This window comes from Ixodes scapularis, unplaced genomic scaffold, assembly GCF_016920785.2.
Source record: "Ixodes scapularis isolate PalLabHiFi unplaced genomic scaffold, ASM1692078v2 ptg000005l_1___fragment_1__unscaffolded, whole genome shotgun sequence".
In the NCBI taxonomy this organism is placed as follows: Eukaryota; Metazoa; Arthropoda; class Arachnida; order Ixodida; family Ixodidae; genus Ixodes; species Ixodes scapularis.
In genome coordinates, this window is record NW_024609885.1 from 1329148 (window position 1) to 1344406 (window position 15259).

Sequence of the window (15259 nt, forward strand, 5' to 3'; positions counted from 1 at the left end):
GTACACGTCCAAGTCGTACAAATTACTAAGCATGTCGTCGCCAGCAAATTCCACGCCCAACGCCTCGGGGTACTGCTTTATCACGTCCCTGGTCCTGACTGTGTACATGAATTCGCCCAGGACGTTGTTTGGGTCCTTATACATTCTGTAGATCAAGTGTTTGAGGGCCGGGATGACTACGTTGCGCAGAAACCCGGGCTTGTATTTCTCGCTGGCCAGCGAATTGACCTTGGACTGAATGCTCTTGAGATAGAGTGTGTAGGAAAAGACCAAGTCTATGGCTCGCTTCGGATCGTACAACGCCGTTCGAGTGTCGTTAGCGTGGTTCGCCACAATGTAATCAAACACGCGATTGGCCGTGTCGCCGTAGTCTTTGTAACGGGTAGTTTCGACACTAGCGTTAGAGTACAGCGCGTAGTAAAAATCTTTAAAGTAGTCGTCGACTCTACTTTCCAACCTTGCCTCAAACCCTATGGGAATGGCTTTCAAAGGTTTGAACAAGAGATTGTCGGTGGTCATTTTTTTATTTCAGCTACAGAAACACGTTTTCGCCTTTAGGGCGTTTATTTCTATAATAGGTCATTGCCGCGTAAGTCACGACTCCCGCTGTGGCCAGGACGGCAACTCCACCGACGACGTACAGCCAACCGCTTCCTTCGTCTTCCGCTGCAACAGTATGATACGGCGTCTTGGCGACGTCCGACACTTTTTCGTTGCGCGTCGTTTCTTTAGGAAGAGCCGAATCTCGAAGAGACGGTATCGCGTCGTCCGACCGTCGTCTCTTGGCCGCCTCCGCCGCAGTCTGAGGGGACGTTTGGGCGACGCCCGACTCCTTCTCTTTGGGCGTCGTTTCCCTAGGAGGAGCCGAATCCCGATGAGACGGTATCGCGTCGTCCGACCGCCGTCTATTGGCCGCCTCCGCCGCAGTCTGAGCTGATGTTTGGGCGACGCTCGACTCCTTCTCCATGGGCGTCCTTTCCTTAGGAGGAGGGGGAGGAGGAGGAGGAGTCGACGGCGACTCGTTCGTGCTATCCCGAAGAGACGGTCTAGCGTCGTCCGAAAGTCGTCTCTTGGTACCGACACCCCTCAGCTTCGAGTTGTAGCTGGAAATTAAAGACTCGACGCCGACATAGTCCAGACCGTTGTCGTAAAAGGTCTCGATCAGGCTGTCTACGTCGTGAAGGTCGGCGTCGTACAGCTTTTTTTCCTCGGTCTTCATGACCACCTCGACGCCGGCATCTTTCAGTCTGTCTCGCGTGTACACCGTGGCCAGGAACTTGCCGAGTAGATTGTTCTGATCTCTGTACATTCTGACGATGACGTGTTTTAAGGATGGCACGGCCACCTTCTCGTGTTCGGCCTTGAGCTCGGCGGACCTCTTAAAGTGAAAAAGAAACGCGGTGTATTCGTTAATCACGTCGTTCATTCGGGTCACGTCGTTAAATAGACCAAGTATAACGTTGCGATACTTGGCCACGATGTAATCGTACGCGGCTTTCATTATCTCTCTGTCGGTCCTGTACCCCGTGTGCGCCCCGGCTCTATCGTACAAGTCTTTAATGTGCACTCGCAAATAGTCGTCCATCGACTTTTCGAGTCGTTCTTCAAACTGAGAAGGAGGCTTCTTGAGTATAACGTTATTCTTATTAGACATTGTTAGGTGTTTTGTATTAGTCCTGGACGTCAGCCGTAATCTTTGATGTTGTATTCGGAAAGAGCTCGGGTCACGTCATCTACAAAAAGCGTCTTGCGGTGTTGCATCTGGGCGTAGACGACGGCCTTTCCGACGACCTCGGTGACGAATCTATCGACCTCGAATTGCATGTTACCGTACACGTTCTCTGATATGCGATCGATCTCCATCTCCTTGGCCAATCGACGCAATTCGTTCTTACAGAGAACGTCGTCCACGGCAGTCGTTGGCTGTCGACTGTCCAATTGCTGCTTCTTCTTATTCTTGGCTACCGTCCTCTTTTGCCGGGTCACGTTGTTTGAGGCGTTTTTTATGCGCGCCATATTCTCACCATCCATCTCCTCTAACGATATAAGCGGGAAACTTCAGTTTTTTATTTGAAATCGACGTTACAATCATGTTACGCGTATACTACGACAACCTGGCAAACACCATCGCGACCGGACTTCGAAATCCCGGCGACTCCAGCGTCTTTGTCGACTTTCTCTACGCCTTGGAGACTATGCACGCGGCGACGATCCTTCTCGTCGGCCGCCCCTTCATGACGGTAGGCGCAGCGCTGCATCTATTCCATAGCCGCACGAAAAACAGATACAGACTCAACGTGTACGTCTACATGAGACTGGTTCGGACGGAAGTCTGGTACCTCAAGACGGCCTGTCGATACATCGACTTTCGCCTCTACCGTGACGACGCAAGCGCCCTCGGTTCTGTGATCTGCGACTACACGTTCGAAAGCGGTCGAGTGTACGCGAACGCGACCGCCTTTCGCTACGAAGAGGCCAGCAAGATTCTGTGTCTGACTCTGACCGACTCTCTCACCTTCTTTGTGGCCTGCGTTCGCAAGTTGAGTTACCTGCTTGACATGACTCCCGATCGAGTCGTTTGCAGCGTCGTCGAGCCACGCACCGTGAAAAACGCCAGAGTGCATCGAGATTTTATGAGCCTGTACGAGAGCGTAGATCCGAGGCACTTTAGAGTTTGCGATTACCTTGACTGGTTGTGTAGGTATCCTTTGTTTGGGCAATAAAAATTAAAAAAAACCGTGCACGTTGAGTTTTCGTCTCAATCTCCTCGCGTAAGCATGAGTAACGACGTAGATATGACCAAGGTCGAAGAAGAAGAAGAAGAAGAAGAATGGATAGTGTTAGACGAATGGAACGATGGCGATGATGAAAAAGAGGAGGGAGAGATTACGGACGACGAGGTCAACCACTCCGCTCAGACTATTTATAGTTCCGAAGACGAGACGAACGATCGGTATAATCGTTTCAAAAACGAACGTTGGCGGGTATGGAAGAGGCGCCCCGCTACCGGCTCGTACTACCGGGCGACCGGATACCTTACCCCGTACAAGTGGACGTCTTTGAAACAATGTTGCGCGGATTCGGAGAAAAAGCCAACGTCATGATAGAAGCTCCTACCGGATCGGGCAAGACAATGGCCATGCTCGGAGCCGTTCGCGAATGGATAACGACACGACCCAGCGGCAAAATCTACCTCTGCTCTAGAACGCACCAACAGCTCGACCAAATGGTAGCGGTGGCCAAGGCGTTCATCGGAGACGCCGCGCACATTTCTCGTCTCGTCGGCAAGGACCGAGTCTGCCTCTTGGAACGGGAAGTCCACAGCGGTAACGTGCCCCAACTCTGCAGTCAACACAGGGCCTCGTCGACGTGCCGATTCTACCGCAATTGGAAAGAGCAGCATGGACCAGAGACGCGTTTGCCCGACGTTAGGGACATCGAGGACTTGGTGGAGAGTTGTGCTGCAAACGATATCTGCCCCTACTACGTCAACGAACAGTACTACGTAGCCAGGTCGAAAATAGTGCTGGCTCCCTACAACTACTTGATCGATCCCTTCGTCCGTAGCACGCTCAACATCAATCTCAGCGGCGCGATTCTGATCCTCGACGAGGCGCACAACATTGAAACGTTTTGTAGAGACGCCATGTCCCTACAAGTGTCCAGATCGCAGCTTCAGACGTACGCACGACGATTTTCTCGCTACGTCGAGCTTCGCGAATTCTTCGAGGGGCTCCTGGCCATGATGAACGACGTTGGATATGCGATTGTTCGCGGCGATGATCTCCTGGCCAAGACGAGACGCTACCTCAAGACGGACAACGTGAGCCTGGGTCAAGTCGTGAGTCCCTTAACGTCTCGACATCCTTTGTCCGACCGGTTAAACACCACGTTGATTGACCGCATCGTCACTCAGTTTTACTACCCCGAGATATTTGGTGCCCAAGGCTTTGCAATGTTTGTCGTCCAGGGTCGCGAGTCGCCAGAACTCAGGATGACCTGCATGGACTCGAGTTACGCCATGAAGTCTGTGTCGTCGTGCACGCACTCTATCGTCCTGGCCTCGGGGACTCTGAGTCCGATGTCGTCGTACGAAAAGGAATTGGGCGTCTTCTTTACTCACAAGGTGTCCGCCAAGGAACACGTCCTGTCCAAGCGTCACGTCTTTGTCCGTAGGATCTCGCATTCGCTCAAGGGTGACAAAGAGTTTTACATGAATTACAGCGCATGCCAGAACGAAGAGCTACTCAAGGCCGTAGGTTCCGTCGTCTACGAGTCGACCAAGATCCTGAAGAAAAATGTCGGCGAAACAAAGGCTGGCGTCCTGTGCTTCTTCCCTTCTTACAAGCTACTTCAGACCTGTCCAGACGTGTGGCGCAAAGTGCCTCTATGGCCCAAGTTGGTCAAGGTGGTCGGCGGGCATCTGTTTCTGGAAGATTCTGAAAACTCGGACCTCTTGTTCCATAGGTACAAGACTGCGTTGATTGACGGAGAGCCCGGCACGGTGGCCCTGTTTCTAGTCGTGCACAGAGGCAAAATGAGTGAAGGCGTCGACTTCTCCGATTCGCTGGCTCGACTCGTCGTATCCGTGGGGTTACCCTATCCGTCGTATCACAGTCCGGACGTAAAGGTCAAGGTCGAGTTTAACCGCAGCAGGGGCGGAGACGGGGACGAATGGTATAAAACGCAGGCGATGCGAGCGGTTAACCAGTCCGTGGGACGCTGCGTACGTCACGTGAACGACTGGGGGGCCGTCCTATTGCTCGACAGTAGGTATTTTAGACCCGACGTTTGGAGCGACTTATCGCATTGGGTCCAGGTCTGCGAAGACGAGTCGTCCACCTTCAAAGACACGAAGAAATCTTTGCTCGAGATAAACTCGTTTTTGAACGGTCGTCTATGAAAATGCACATCCTCAGTTTGCACACGTATCTGCGCGAACACAGATACACGGCTAGCCGACAGGGCTACGCTTACTGGTATTGCACGATTCGCGACGCTACTATTGCTCCTACACCAGCTGCTTCGGTCAACAGCGATCCCGTTTCGACCGACCAGGCTCCAACACGAGTCGGTACTGTTCCATCGGACAAGCGGGGACCGTCCGACAAGCCTATACTCGAATCGTGCACGTGCGAGACTGCTCCTACACCAGCTGCTTCGGTCAACAGCGATCCCGTTTCGGCCGACCAGGCTCCAGTACGAGTCGCTACTCTTCCACTGGACAAGCGGGGACTGTCTGACAAGACTATACTCGAATGGTGCGTGATTGAATACGCCAATACTCTACCGTCGGTAGAAGAATTTCAAACGAGATACAACCTGTGGACTAGTGGAAGGGACAAGTTCGACGCAGGAGTGTTGAAAAACTTTATGACTGCGCCGATACCTCCCTCTTCGGACGAATATGACACCTACGTTAGAGAAGTGGAGATTGCCATGGAGAAGCTGGGCATATATTTTACTCCGACAATCGTCTCAAACCTCATGGAATTGTACGAAAGATTGCACGGACTGTCGGACGCAGACACGCGCGAGCTGGTGTTGCACTTTTGGAGAAAGCCCAAGGCCACCGAGTGGATTCTCGTCGAGATTCTTCTCTATTGCATAAAGGTGGGCGTCGGTGTCTACGACATCGTTGACGGGCATCTCGACTGGATTCGAGGCGAGATCCGGAACGACATGCTGCGCAACATTCGAGACCAGTTGAGTGCGTCTTTCGACCCGGACAACGTGCAGCGAGACAAGTTGGAGAAGGACATTCTCGCGTACCGAAGAGACCTGCGAAGACTCTCTCGACAAGTGTGCGTCAACACGGACCACGAGTTTACGCACGAGTTTATTGCACCACTCTCTGGACATTGCGAAAACTACGTGCCGTGCAAGAAAGGCCGATGGTATCTATGGTCTTAATAAAATACGTACGAATGATTGTCGAAGGTGTTTCTTTGGAAGCTCTGTACTCGCGTTTGAGCGAAATTGATTGATTGATTGATTGAGGGGTTTTTTGGCGCATCAGCAACTAAGGCTATATTGCGCCAAGCTTATACTATTGCAATTCGGGTTTAAGAAGAGGAAAGAGCTATTGTAGCGAAATGTATGATAAAACCATGAACATGAATGTGTATAAGTGTAAACAATATGACAATGAGTTTAGGATAGAAAGTAAAATCACAGTCGGTGTAGAAGGCCGATATCTGTGAGGAAATTAAAAACACAACTATATGGAATGAGCGGTTCGTCACCTAGTAGTAAGGCAAGGTGTAGTGGAATGTGTTCTTTATAAAGCAGTGAGTAGTGTTTATACCGGCATTGGTCATACATAGGGCATTCAATGAGTATGTGCATAATACTTAGAGGTAGGTTGCAGTGCACACATTCAGGGGCCTCCTCCCCGCTCAAGAGGTGTCCATGTGTAAGACGAGTATGACCGATTCGTAGCCTACACAGTACGACTTCGTAAAAGCGCTCCCGATGTCGGGCGCTCTCCCACTCGCCTAGAAGAGGTTTGATTGCATGTAGTTTGTTGCCGGTTTCGCCGTTCCACTGCAGCTGCCACTTTGCTTTGATGCAACGTTTCAGATAATTGTGGTAATCTTTGTAGGGTATTTGGTGTGTGTCAATTTCTCTATCATTAGCAGAACTGGCTGCACTATCAGCTGCTTCATTTCCAGGAATGCCAACATGGCTAGGAACCCAGCATAAGACTATGTCAAAATTTTTCGTTGCAGCCAGGATTATCTTGTACTTTAACTCAGAAACCAGTGGGTTTTTTACACGGTTCATTGATGCGACAGCCTTCAGAGAGCTTAAAGAGTCGGTGTAGATTACAGCGTGAGAAAGGCGTTTTTTGATTATGTAATCAACAGCTAACAACAAACCATAAAGCTCTGCTGTTAGTATAGAGGCTTTTGAATTTATTCTCTTCACCTGATTTACCGATGGTCCCAACATAGGACAGCCTACTACGGAGTCTTTTTTTGTCCCGTCTGTATAAAAACTGGCATACTTGTGATATTTGGTCTGAAGCTCAAAGAAGTTCTGCCTTATGACTTCCTGTGGAACATTCTTTTTGTTATACTTGGTCAGTGTAAGGTCGCAATGTATCTGGCAGTTGTTCCATGGAGCTATTTCCGGAGGGTATTGGACCAACTGAGGCTTTGCATCCATCCCAACGGATTGTGCTGCAGTATTATTCCTCATAAAAAAAGGGGGGACTGTGGAAGGTTTGTTTTCAAATGTGCGTTGGAACTTGATCGTCTCAATATTCTCTCGAACGGAGTGCTCCGCGACCGAGCGAACCCTGGCAGAGTACATAAAACCCAGGGAAAACCTCTTATACTCAAGGGACAATTCGTTTGCTTCCGCGTAAAGGCTAAGCACTGGGGAGGTATGAAATGCACCAATAGCCAGTCGCAGTCCTTGATGATGAATAGGATCTAACATCTTTAGAACTGATGCCCGAGCAGAGTTATAGACAATACAACCATAATCAAGCTGGGAGCGAATGACTGAGTGATAGATACGCAGCAGACACAGTCGGTCCGAGCCCCATGATGCATGTGACAAGACCTTAAGGATGTTTAGAGATTTAAGGCACTTGAGTTTTAATCTCTTAATGTGTGGAACGAAAGTCAACTTGGAATCGAACACAAGGCCCAAAAACTTCTGCTCATTTTTTACAACAATAGGAGAACCATACATGTTCAAAGACGGTTCCTGAAGAGCACCACGTCGACGAGAAAAGTTGACACAAGCTGTTTTTTCGGGAGAAAATTTAAACCCATTCGTATCGGCCCATCTGACCAAATTATTGACCGCAAGTTGAACGCGACGTTCACAAATTGAGAGATTACAGGATGAAACGGAGATCTGGAGATCATCAACATATAAGGAATATTGCACCGAAGGAGGAATTACACGGCCAATGGAATTAAGTTTGACGATAAAAAGAGTGACACTCAGTACACCCCCCTGAGGGACTCCATTCTCCTGTAAAAACTCCCTCGAGAGAGTTTTTCCCAGCCTCACGCGGAACGTACGGTGCTGCAGGTAACTCTGTATGGCACTCAACATTCGGCCACGGAAACCAAGATCGAATAAATATTGCAGAATGCCGTAACGCCAGGCTGTGTCGTATGCTTTTTCCAAATCAAAGAAGATGGAGAGACACTGTTGTCTGTTGACAAACGCCTCACGTACGAAGGTCTCAAAGCGGACGAGATGATCGACAGTGGACCGTGCTGACCGAAAGCCACACTGGAACTTATCAAGGCAGCTGTTTCGTTCTAGAAAAAACATGAGTCTCTTATTAATCATCCTTTCTAATGTCTTGGAAAGACAGCTAGTTAGAGCTATTGGTCTGTAGCTAGATGCACAAGAGGGATCTTTGCCGGGCTTAAGCACTGGTACAACCACAGCGGTCTTCCAGGAGGACGGAAAGTGGCCCTCGAGCCAAACTCTATTAAAAAGGTACAAAATTAGCTCCATAGTGGATGGATGAAGATGTTCGAGCATTTGATAATGAATACCATCTGGTCCAGGGGCAGTTTGTTTGGAACCAAGAAGTGCCATTTGAAGTTCGTATAATGTAAATAGAGTGTTGTAGGGTTCGTGCGTGCCACCTGATGTGATAACAGCTTTTTTTTCTGCATTGATCTTGTATCGCTGGAACGTTAAGGTGTAATGTTCCGAACTGGAGACATACTCGAAGTGTTCACCGAGGATGTTGGCCTGTTCCTCAAGGCTTGCAGAACAAACTCCATTCCGACTCAAGAGTGGGACAGTGAATGCCCGGTAAGAGCCGTCAATTTTATGTACGCGATCCCAGACTTCCTTTGCAGATACAGTGCTGTTAATTGAAGAAGCGTACCCTCTAAAACTTTTTTTCTTAGCATGCCTTCTAATCCACCTCGCCTGGGACCTTTTTCTCTTAAATTCAATAAGATTGTGTGTTGTAGGGTAGCGCCTAAATATACCCCACGCTCGATTTTGTTCTTTTTTGGCCAAACGGCAATCTTTGTTCCACCAGGGCTTTGGTCTCCTGGGCAGATGCGAGGACGTCATGGGGATGGAGAGAATGGCAGCTTGTAAAATGTGCTGAGTGATATGTTGAGTGGCTTTATTGATATCAAGATCGTCAAGTGATGTGCACGCAAAAAGAGATGATTCTTTAAAGGTAGGCCAGTTGGCATTTTCGAATTTCCAACGAGGACAGCGTGTTGGGACTGTCATGGGAAGATGGTTAAATTCTAAGATGATGAGAAAGTGGTCACTTCCATAAGGATTCGGTATGACCTTCCATGAAAGCAATGGGAATAATGATGGGTGACAAATAGATAGGTCAATGGAAGTGAAAGTGTGAGTTGCTGAGCTAAAATATGTAGATTCATTTGTGTTCAGCAGGCACAATCCCGCAGAAAGCAAAAAACGTTCAACAAGGGCCCCTCTAGAATCCCGTCTGTCACTACCCCACAGGGGATTGTGTGCATTAAAATCTCCTAAAAGTAAAAAAGGTGAAGGAAGTTGATTAACAAGGTCTTCTAGCTCCTCCATATGTAACTGATAATTGGGAGGTACATACAATGAACAGACTGTAAATATTCGATCTAACAAAATACGTGTAGCCACCGCCTCAAGTGAAGTCTGCAGGGCTACCTCGTTAGAAGGAATTGAACGTTGGACAACCACCGCAACACCTCCAGCTGCGTGAGCTGCATGTGTACGGTCCCTACGAAACACCTGGAAGTGTTTTAAAACATTGGTGTGGGTGGTTTTTAGGTGCGTTTCCTGTAAGCAACATGCAATGGGCCGGTGATCCTCTAAAAGATCGCTCACATCATCGTAGTTAGACAGGAGGCCTCTACAGTTCCACTGAAGGAAGAAAGACATTTATCTTCAATAAAGGAAACGCCTCAATAAGTGTTTTACGCAAAAATTGTGAAATGTAGTTTATGCGTCTTTTGGTGCCACAATCCGTGGGATGGTTTTCTTTTTTGCAGTGTCTTTAGGCCGTCCTCCAGCCTCGCAGGAGGCCGAGGAAACAGAGCCTGTTTGAGAAAGAGGAAGGTCCTCATCGGAGAGTGGGACGCTCACATCCATCTTCTCATCCAATGAGACCTTGGGTCCTTTGGGCGGTAGAGGTGAATCTGACCGCCCAGGCTTTGATGAGCTGCCAGAGGCACGGGGAGGCAGCCCCCGACCCCGGCCAGAAGGGCCAGCTAGTGCCGGTGACGACACGTCTGGCTCCTTGGAGGGTGCAGCACCCTCCTTAGAGGGCACAATAAACTCATTGGAGCATGAAGGCAGTGGGTTGCCCACTGTCTTCGGACGTACGTAAAAGGACCCTTGTGGAGATGACAGGTCTTCCGGGGAAGTCTGCGTCTCCACGGATGCCATAGACAGTGGGGGTCCCCTTCGCACTGCCTCGGCATATGAACCCCTTGCCTTGAAGGCAAGCTGTTCTCTAGCGTCTTGGTAGCTGAGATTGTGTTTGACCTTAAATGTAATTATCTCCTTTTCTTTCTTCCATTTCGGACATGTGCGTGAAAATGCGGGGTGTGGTCCGCCACAGTTTATGCATTTATGGTTGTTTTCACATATGTCAGCGACGTGGTCAGTGGCACTACATTTCGCACAAGTTTCTCGGCCACGGCAGTTTCGGGAGCCATGCCCAAAACGCTGGCAACGAAAGCACCGTTGTGGGTTTGGAACGAAAGGACGAACTCTGCAGTTTAGATACCCTGCCTTCACGGTGGAAGGCAGAGAGTGGAGTTCAAAAGTCAGGACTAGGTGTCGGGTTGGTATCTCCTGTCCGTCTCGTCGTAGCGTGATTCGCCGCACGGCAACAACAGCACTCCGACGCAGCCCTTCAAGGATTTCTTCTTCAGTACACTGAAGGAGGTCATCCTCAGAGATGACGCCGCGGAGAGTATTTAAAGTCCGGTGCGGGGTTACACAAACTTGGTGTTCACCTAAGCTGGTCAACTTCAGTAATGCTGTGCTTTGAGTTTTGTTTTCTACCTCAACGAGGAGGTCTCCAGCAAGTTTTTTTGCCTTGTAATTCTTTCCAATCGTCTGCTCTAGGACCTTAGAGACAAGGAAAGGTGACATCTTTGATAACGGTAGAGAGTCGTTCGCAGCATGAAGTACAAGAAATCGTGAAAAGGTGTCGGGTTCTTTGGCTTTTTCAAAAGCAGGGGGAGCGGGGCGAACCCTTTCGGGGGGTCGCTCTGCTCGGGGTTTAGAAGAGGGGGGAGCCATAAAAAGGCAAAGGGTGTTCAGAGTCTGTGGCGCGCCGCCCACCACGGAGCCCAACGAGGGAATAGGTAACACCCCATAACAAATATGGCTTTGCTGGAAGCATTACTCTATTAGCACTACCCAGAAACTATAACCAAGTGTGGATCTGGACGAGAGTATCTGTCACCACCCAAGGTTAGCCCTTGCCGCCAAAGAAGTTGAAAAGGAAAAAAGAGAAATGAGAAGAGTGAAAAGGAGGAGGAGATAAGGGTGAAAGAAGGGAGGGGATAGTAGAAGGAGTGGCGACTAGACTGAATCATCCTGGCCGGGCCTTACCAGGACTCCCGTCTATGGGAAGCAGGGGCCGAAGTGGTGTATTGCCTCGCCCGGGGGGCCCCGAAGGGTCCAAACCTACCCCGGGCTTGGCTCAACCACCAGGATGCCCTTTTCTTCAGACACGGGAAAACCACGCACAGTCAGACGTGGGCGGGCGAACCCGCATGGCTCGGGGTCCGTGGAGACGCCACTCTCCAAACACCTGCTTTCACAGGTGCCCCCTGCGGGGCGTTTGAGCGAAATATCCGCCACCGAGATGGAACCAGCGACGCGACGACGCTACCTGACGTGGCTGCTAGTAGAGTACATTTTGACCTTTCCACCTTTCAAAGACTTTAAAGCGTCGCTCGCACACTGGTTCAGTCTCAACACTAGGTTTACGCTCAGGTTATCTACACGCGAAGGCGAGTTGACCGATTTCCTCCGCGTGCCCGCAGCTCCAGTGCAGGACAAGATCACCAGGGACCGATACGAATACGTCCGCGAAGCCGGACTGAGAAAAATGGGGGTCCATTTTACGCCAAAGGCCAAACTTTATTTAAAGAATGCGTACGAAAAGTTGTTGCGCTTGATTCCCTACGACGTTCAGGGCGTGGTCATGTCCTTTTGGAAACGCAAGATGAACGTCCAGTGGGCACTGGTAGAGGTCTTGTTGACTTACGTTTCTAATGACGTCAGGGCAGACGATTTGTTGGTCGGTGGCCACCTCGACGGTATCTGGCACCAGATCAGCGAGTACACTGTGCGCGAGGTCGCCGAGCAGATAGACGTGGCACCGGCCGTCGCCGATAGAGACACGCTTCGCCTGTTGAATCAGCGAGACGTGGAGCGTTACAAGATTGATTTGTTAAATTTAAACGCCACATTGAGGGTGGATCTGAATCGATCGGCTTCGTTCGTCGTGCTCTCGGACGCCGAGTACGAAAGACGAATGCGCTACGCGCACGAAAATTACAATCGAAACATATACTCCGAAGCGCCGAGGAATCAGGAGGAAGACGAGACATCACCTCCTCTTTCTCACTACGAAGACGAGGAGATAAAGAAGAAGGCCGGCGACACCAAGGTCGTCCTAATGTTGTGTTCGCCGTACTGCGTGTCGTTGACGGCACTCGCCTACGCTGGGTACGTCATGCTCAATAAATAATAAAATGGACGCCTACGTCTATTTGTACAATGCGATCAAAGAAAATTGGCCCGATGCGGATTGGATGTGCTACGCGTATTGGCTCGCCAAAGTCGAAAACGCGGACGCAGACGCCGCGTGGTCGCGGATACTGGCCAAGAACCGCGTCGTCGGTTCGGATGCTCAGGCTCTACTCGCCTGGCTCTTTGCAGAGTACGCCCTCACCATGCCCGGTCGTCGAGCTTTCCTCGAAAAGGTCGGCGACGTAGCCGTTGACTTTACCCCGGGCCTAGTCGACTTTAGAGAATTTGCATCTCAAAACGTTCGCGAATCCACTGCCGGTCGCCACGCGCACGAGACGTACGCCGACCACATGAAGCGAAACTTTGCAAAGTTGAAAATGACGCCCACCTCGTCCTCGTTCCGCAAGCTCGTCAACCTGTACGAGACGCTGTCCACAATCCAAGATCCGCTCGAGCTTAAAGGATTTTGTTTGCGAGCGTGGGCCCTGGACAAGGACGGCGTGTGGGTTGCGGCCGAGACGTTGAGCTTATTTGCGAAACAAAAGATTCCGGTCGGGACGCTCTTATCGTTGCACGGAGAGAAACTGCATTCTCATGCCGGCCCCGAGCAAGTCCGGCTCTTGCAAAAGGCCTTTGATTCGCAACAGCAACCGTCTACCAACGACGAGGCGAGCTACCGCCAAGATTTGATAGAGATGAACAATCGAATCCGATCGGCCACGCCGCTACCTTCAGTCGGTAGTCTAGTAGCGATCCTCGTTCCTTCGACAGCGATCGGATTGGTACTTGGAGTCGGGACGTATTTGATCACGCGTTGATCAATACAAAAATGTCTAGAGACGCGTTGAAAGAAGACTACGAACGGTTTTACGATTACGTAAAGGAAAATTGGACCAAAGTTGCCCTTCGCACTTTTCGATTTTGGCACCAACACGTCAAGAATATACAGATGTACGAATTCATAGGTCTGAGTAGACAACAACTTTTCTATATGCTAAATTCCAAAGTTCGCATGTGGATCGTCGCCGAGTATGCCCTGACTTTGCCGGGACGAACCAAGTTTGTGGAGACGGTATGGCCGTCCTACAGTCGAAGGGATCCCGAAATCTTTGACTCGTTTTACGACGACGACACCGCACTGACCAAAGAAAACGATGGCAAGAACAAATGGCGCTACGAACGGCAAGTCGACCAGTACTTTGCGGATAGATTTAGAGTTACGAATGCAGCGCCGATCACGTCCAGCACGGTCCGAAAATTTTTCGACGTGTACGAGAACCGTCTAAAGACGATCGAGTTGGCCAAACTGGAAGACCTGTGCGTGCGCGTCTGGTACAGCGAACACAAGGACGCGCTCTGGTTCCTCACCGAAGTGTTGGCGGCGTGCGCCGGTCGCGACCTGTCCACCGACCAACTCATGCTAATGTACGGCGAAGAGCTGCATTCGCATCTGAGTACGTCAAACTATAAAATTTTAACCGAAAAGTTGGACGTGGAAGCCACGGAAGAGGAACGCGGGTCCATATACAATTCGGACACGCTGTCAAATTACAGGGTGGACCTCGCCGAGATGGCCATGGAGCGGCAGATCACGTTTCTACCCAAACACTTTCGAAGTAGTAAATTCGCGACGACGACCGATGAGGAGCTGCCACCGCCCACTGACAGACCCGTTACGACCGACGACTCCACCCGTAAAATCGACCCCTTATTAAAACTCGTGATTCCGTCGGCCGCAACGGGTCTCTTTGCGGGCGTGAGCGTGCACCTCGTTACGAGTACAAAACAATAGAGGATGGATTTAGTTTCGTTTTATTCTTACGTCAAGAACAATTGGAGCAAAGTCAACGCCGCCGTCTTTCCGTACTGGCGAGTCCACGTTAAAGATTTGGACTACGACATGTGTTGGGAAGAGATAGTATTTCGCAAAAAGGGGCTCAACGGGGCCCTACTTTCCGTGTGGTTGGCGGCCGAATACGCCCTGACTCTACCGGGAATCACAAGGTTCGAGACGCACTTGCGCTCGAACGCCAAGATTGTGAGGAAAGACATCTTGGAGGAATTTTACGATTTCCGACCGCCCGCCACCGCAACGGAGCCGTCTGACGACATAAACCGTTACAAGTACGACGTAAATAGAAACTTTAATAGACTCGAAATTCAACTGACCTCGATCGTCTTCAGATTCTTTATCGAAGTGTACGAAACCTTCAAGACGGCCGCCCGCGAGATACTCGAAAAGGTCTGCATAATCACCTGGTTTCGCCACGGGAACCTCTGGCCCATGGCCGAAATCATGACGACCTTCGCCAACGAACGCCTACCGACCGACGAGTTTCTTCGCGAACACGGCGAAAAAATTTCCACGCAGGCGACGACCCTTCGAAACTATTTAATCTTGTGCGACGTCTTCGAACAGGAACAGGTTGGCGACTACGACGACACGCTAAGTCTCGCGTTACGATCGTTGACCACCTACGAGACGTCTCTCGCCAAACTTTCCGAGGCTCACGGCATCGACTTTATGGAGAAA

General features: G+C 50.2%; 1 protein-coding gene across 1 annotated transcript; it reads left to right on the forward strand.

Annotated features, from left to right (window-relative positions):
- The first annotated feature begins 3994 nt into the window (after positions 1-3994).
- LOC121833853 (Fanconi anemia group J protein-like) lies at positions 3995-4903 on the forward strand. Its single transcript, XM_042287561.1, has one exon. The coding sequence runs from the start codon at positions 3995-3997 to the stop codon at positions 4901-4903; it is 909 nt and encodes a 302-aa protein (XP_042143495.1).
- The last annotated feature ends 10356 nt before the right edge of the window (positions 4904-15259 follow it).

What these genes read in the sequence shown, in the direction of transcription:
- LOC121833853 (XM_042287561.1), top strand. Translation starts at nt 3,995, where the DNA reads ATGACCTGCATGGACTCGAGTTACGCCATGAAGTCTGTGTCGTCGTGC.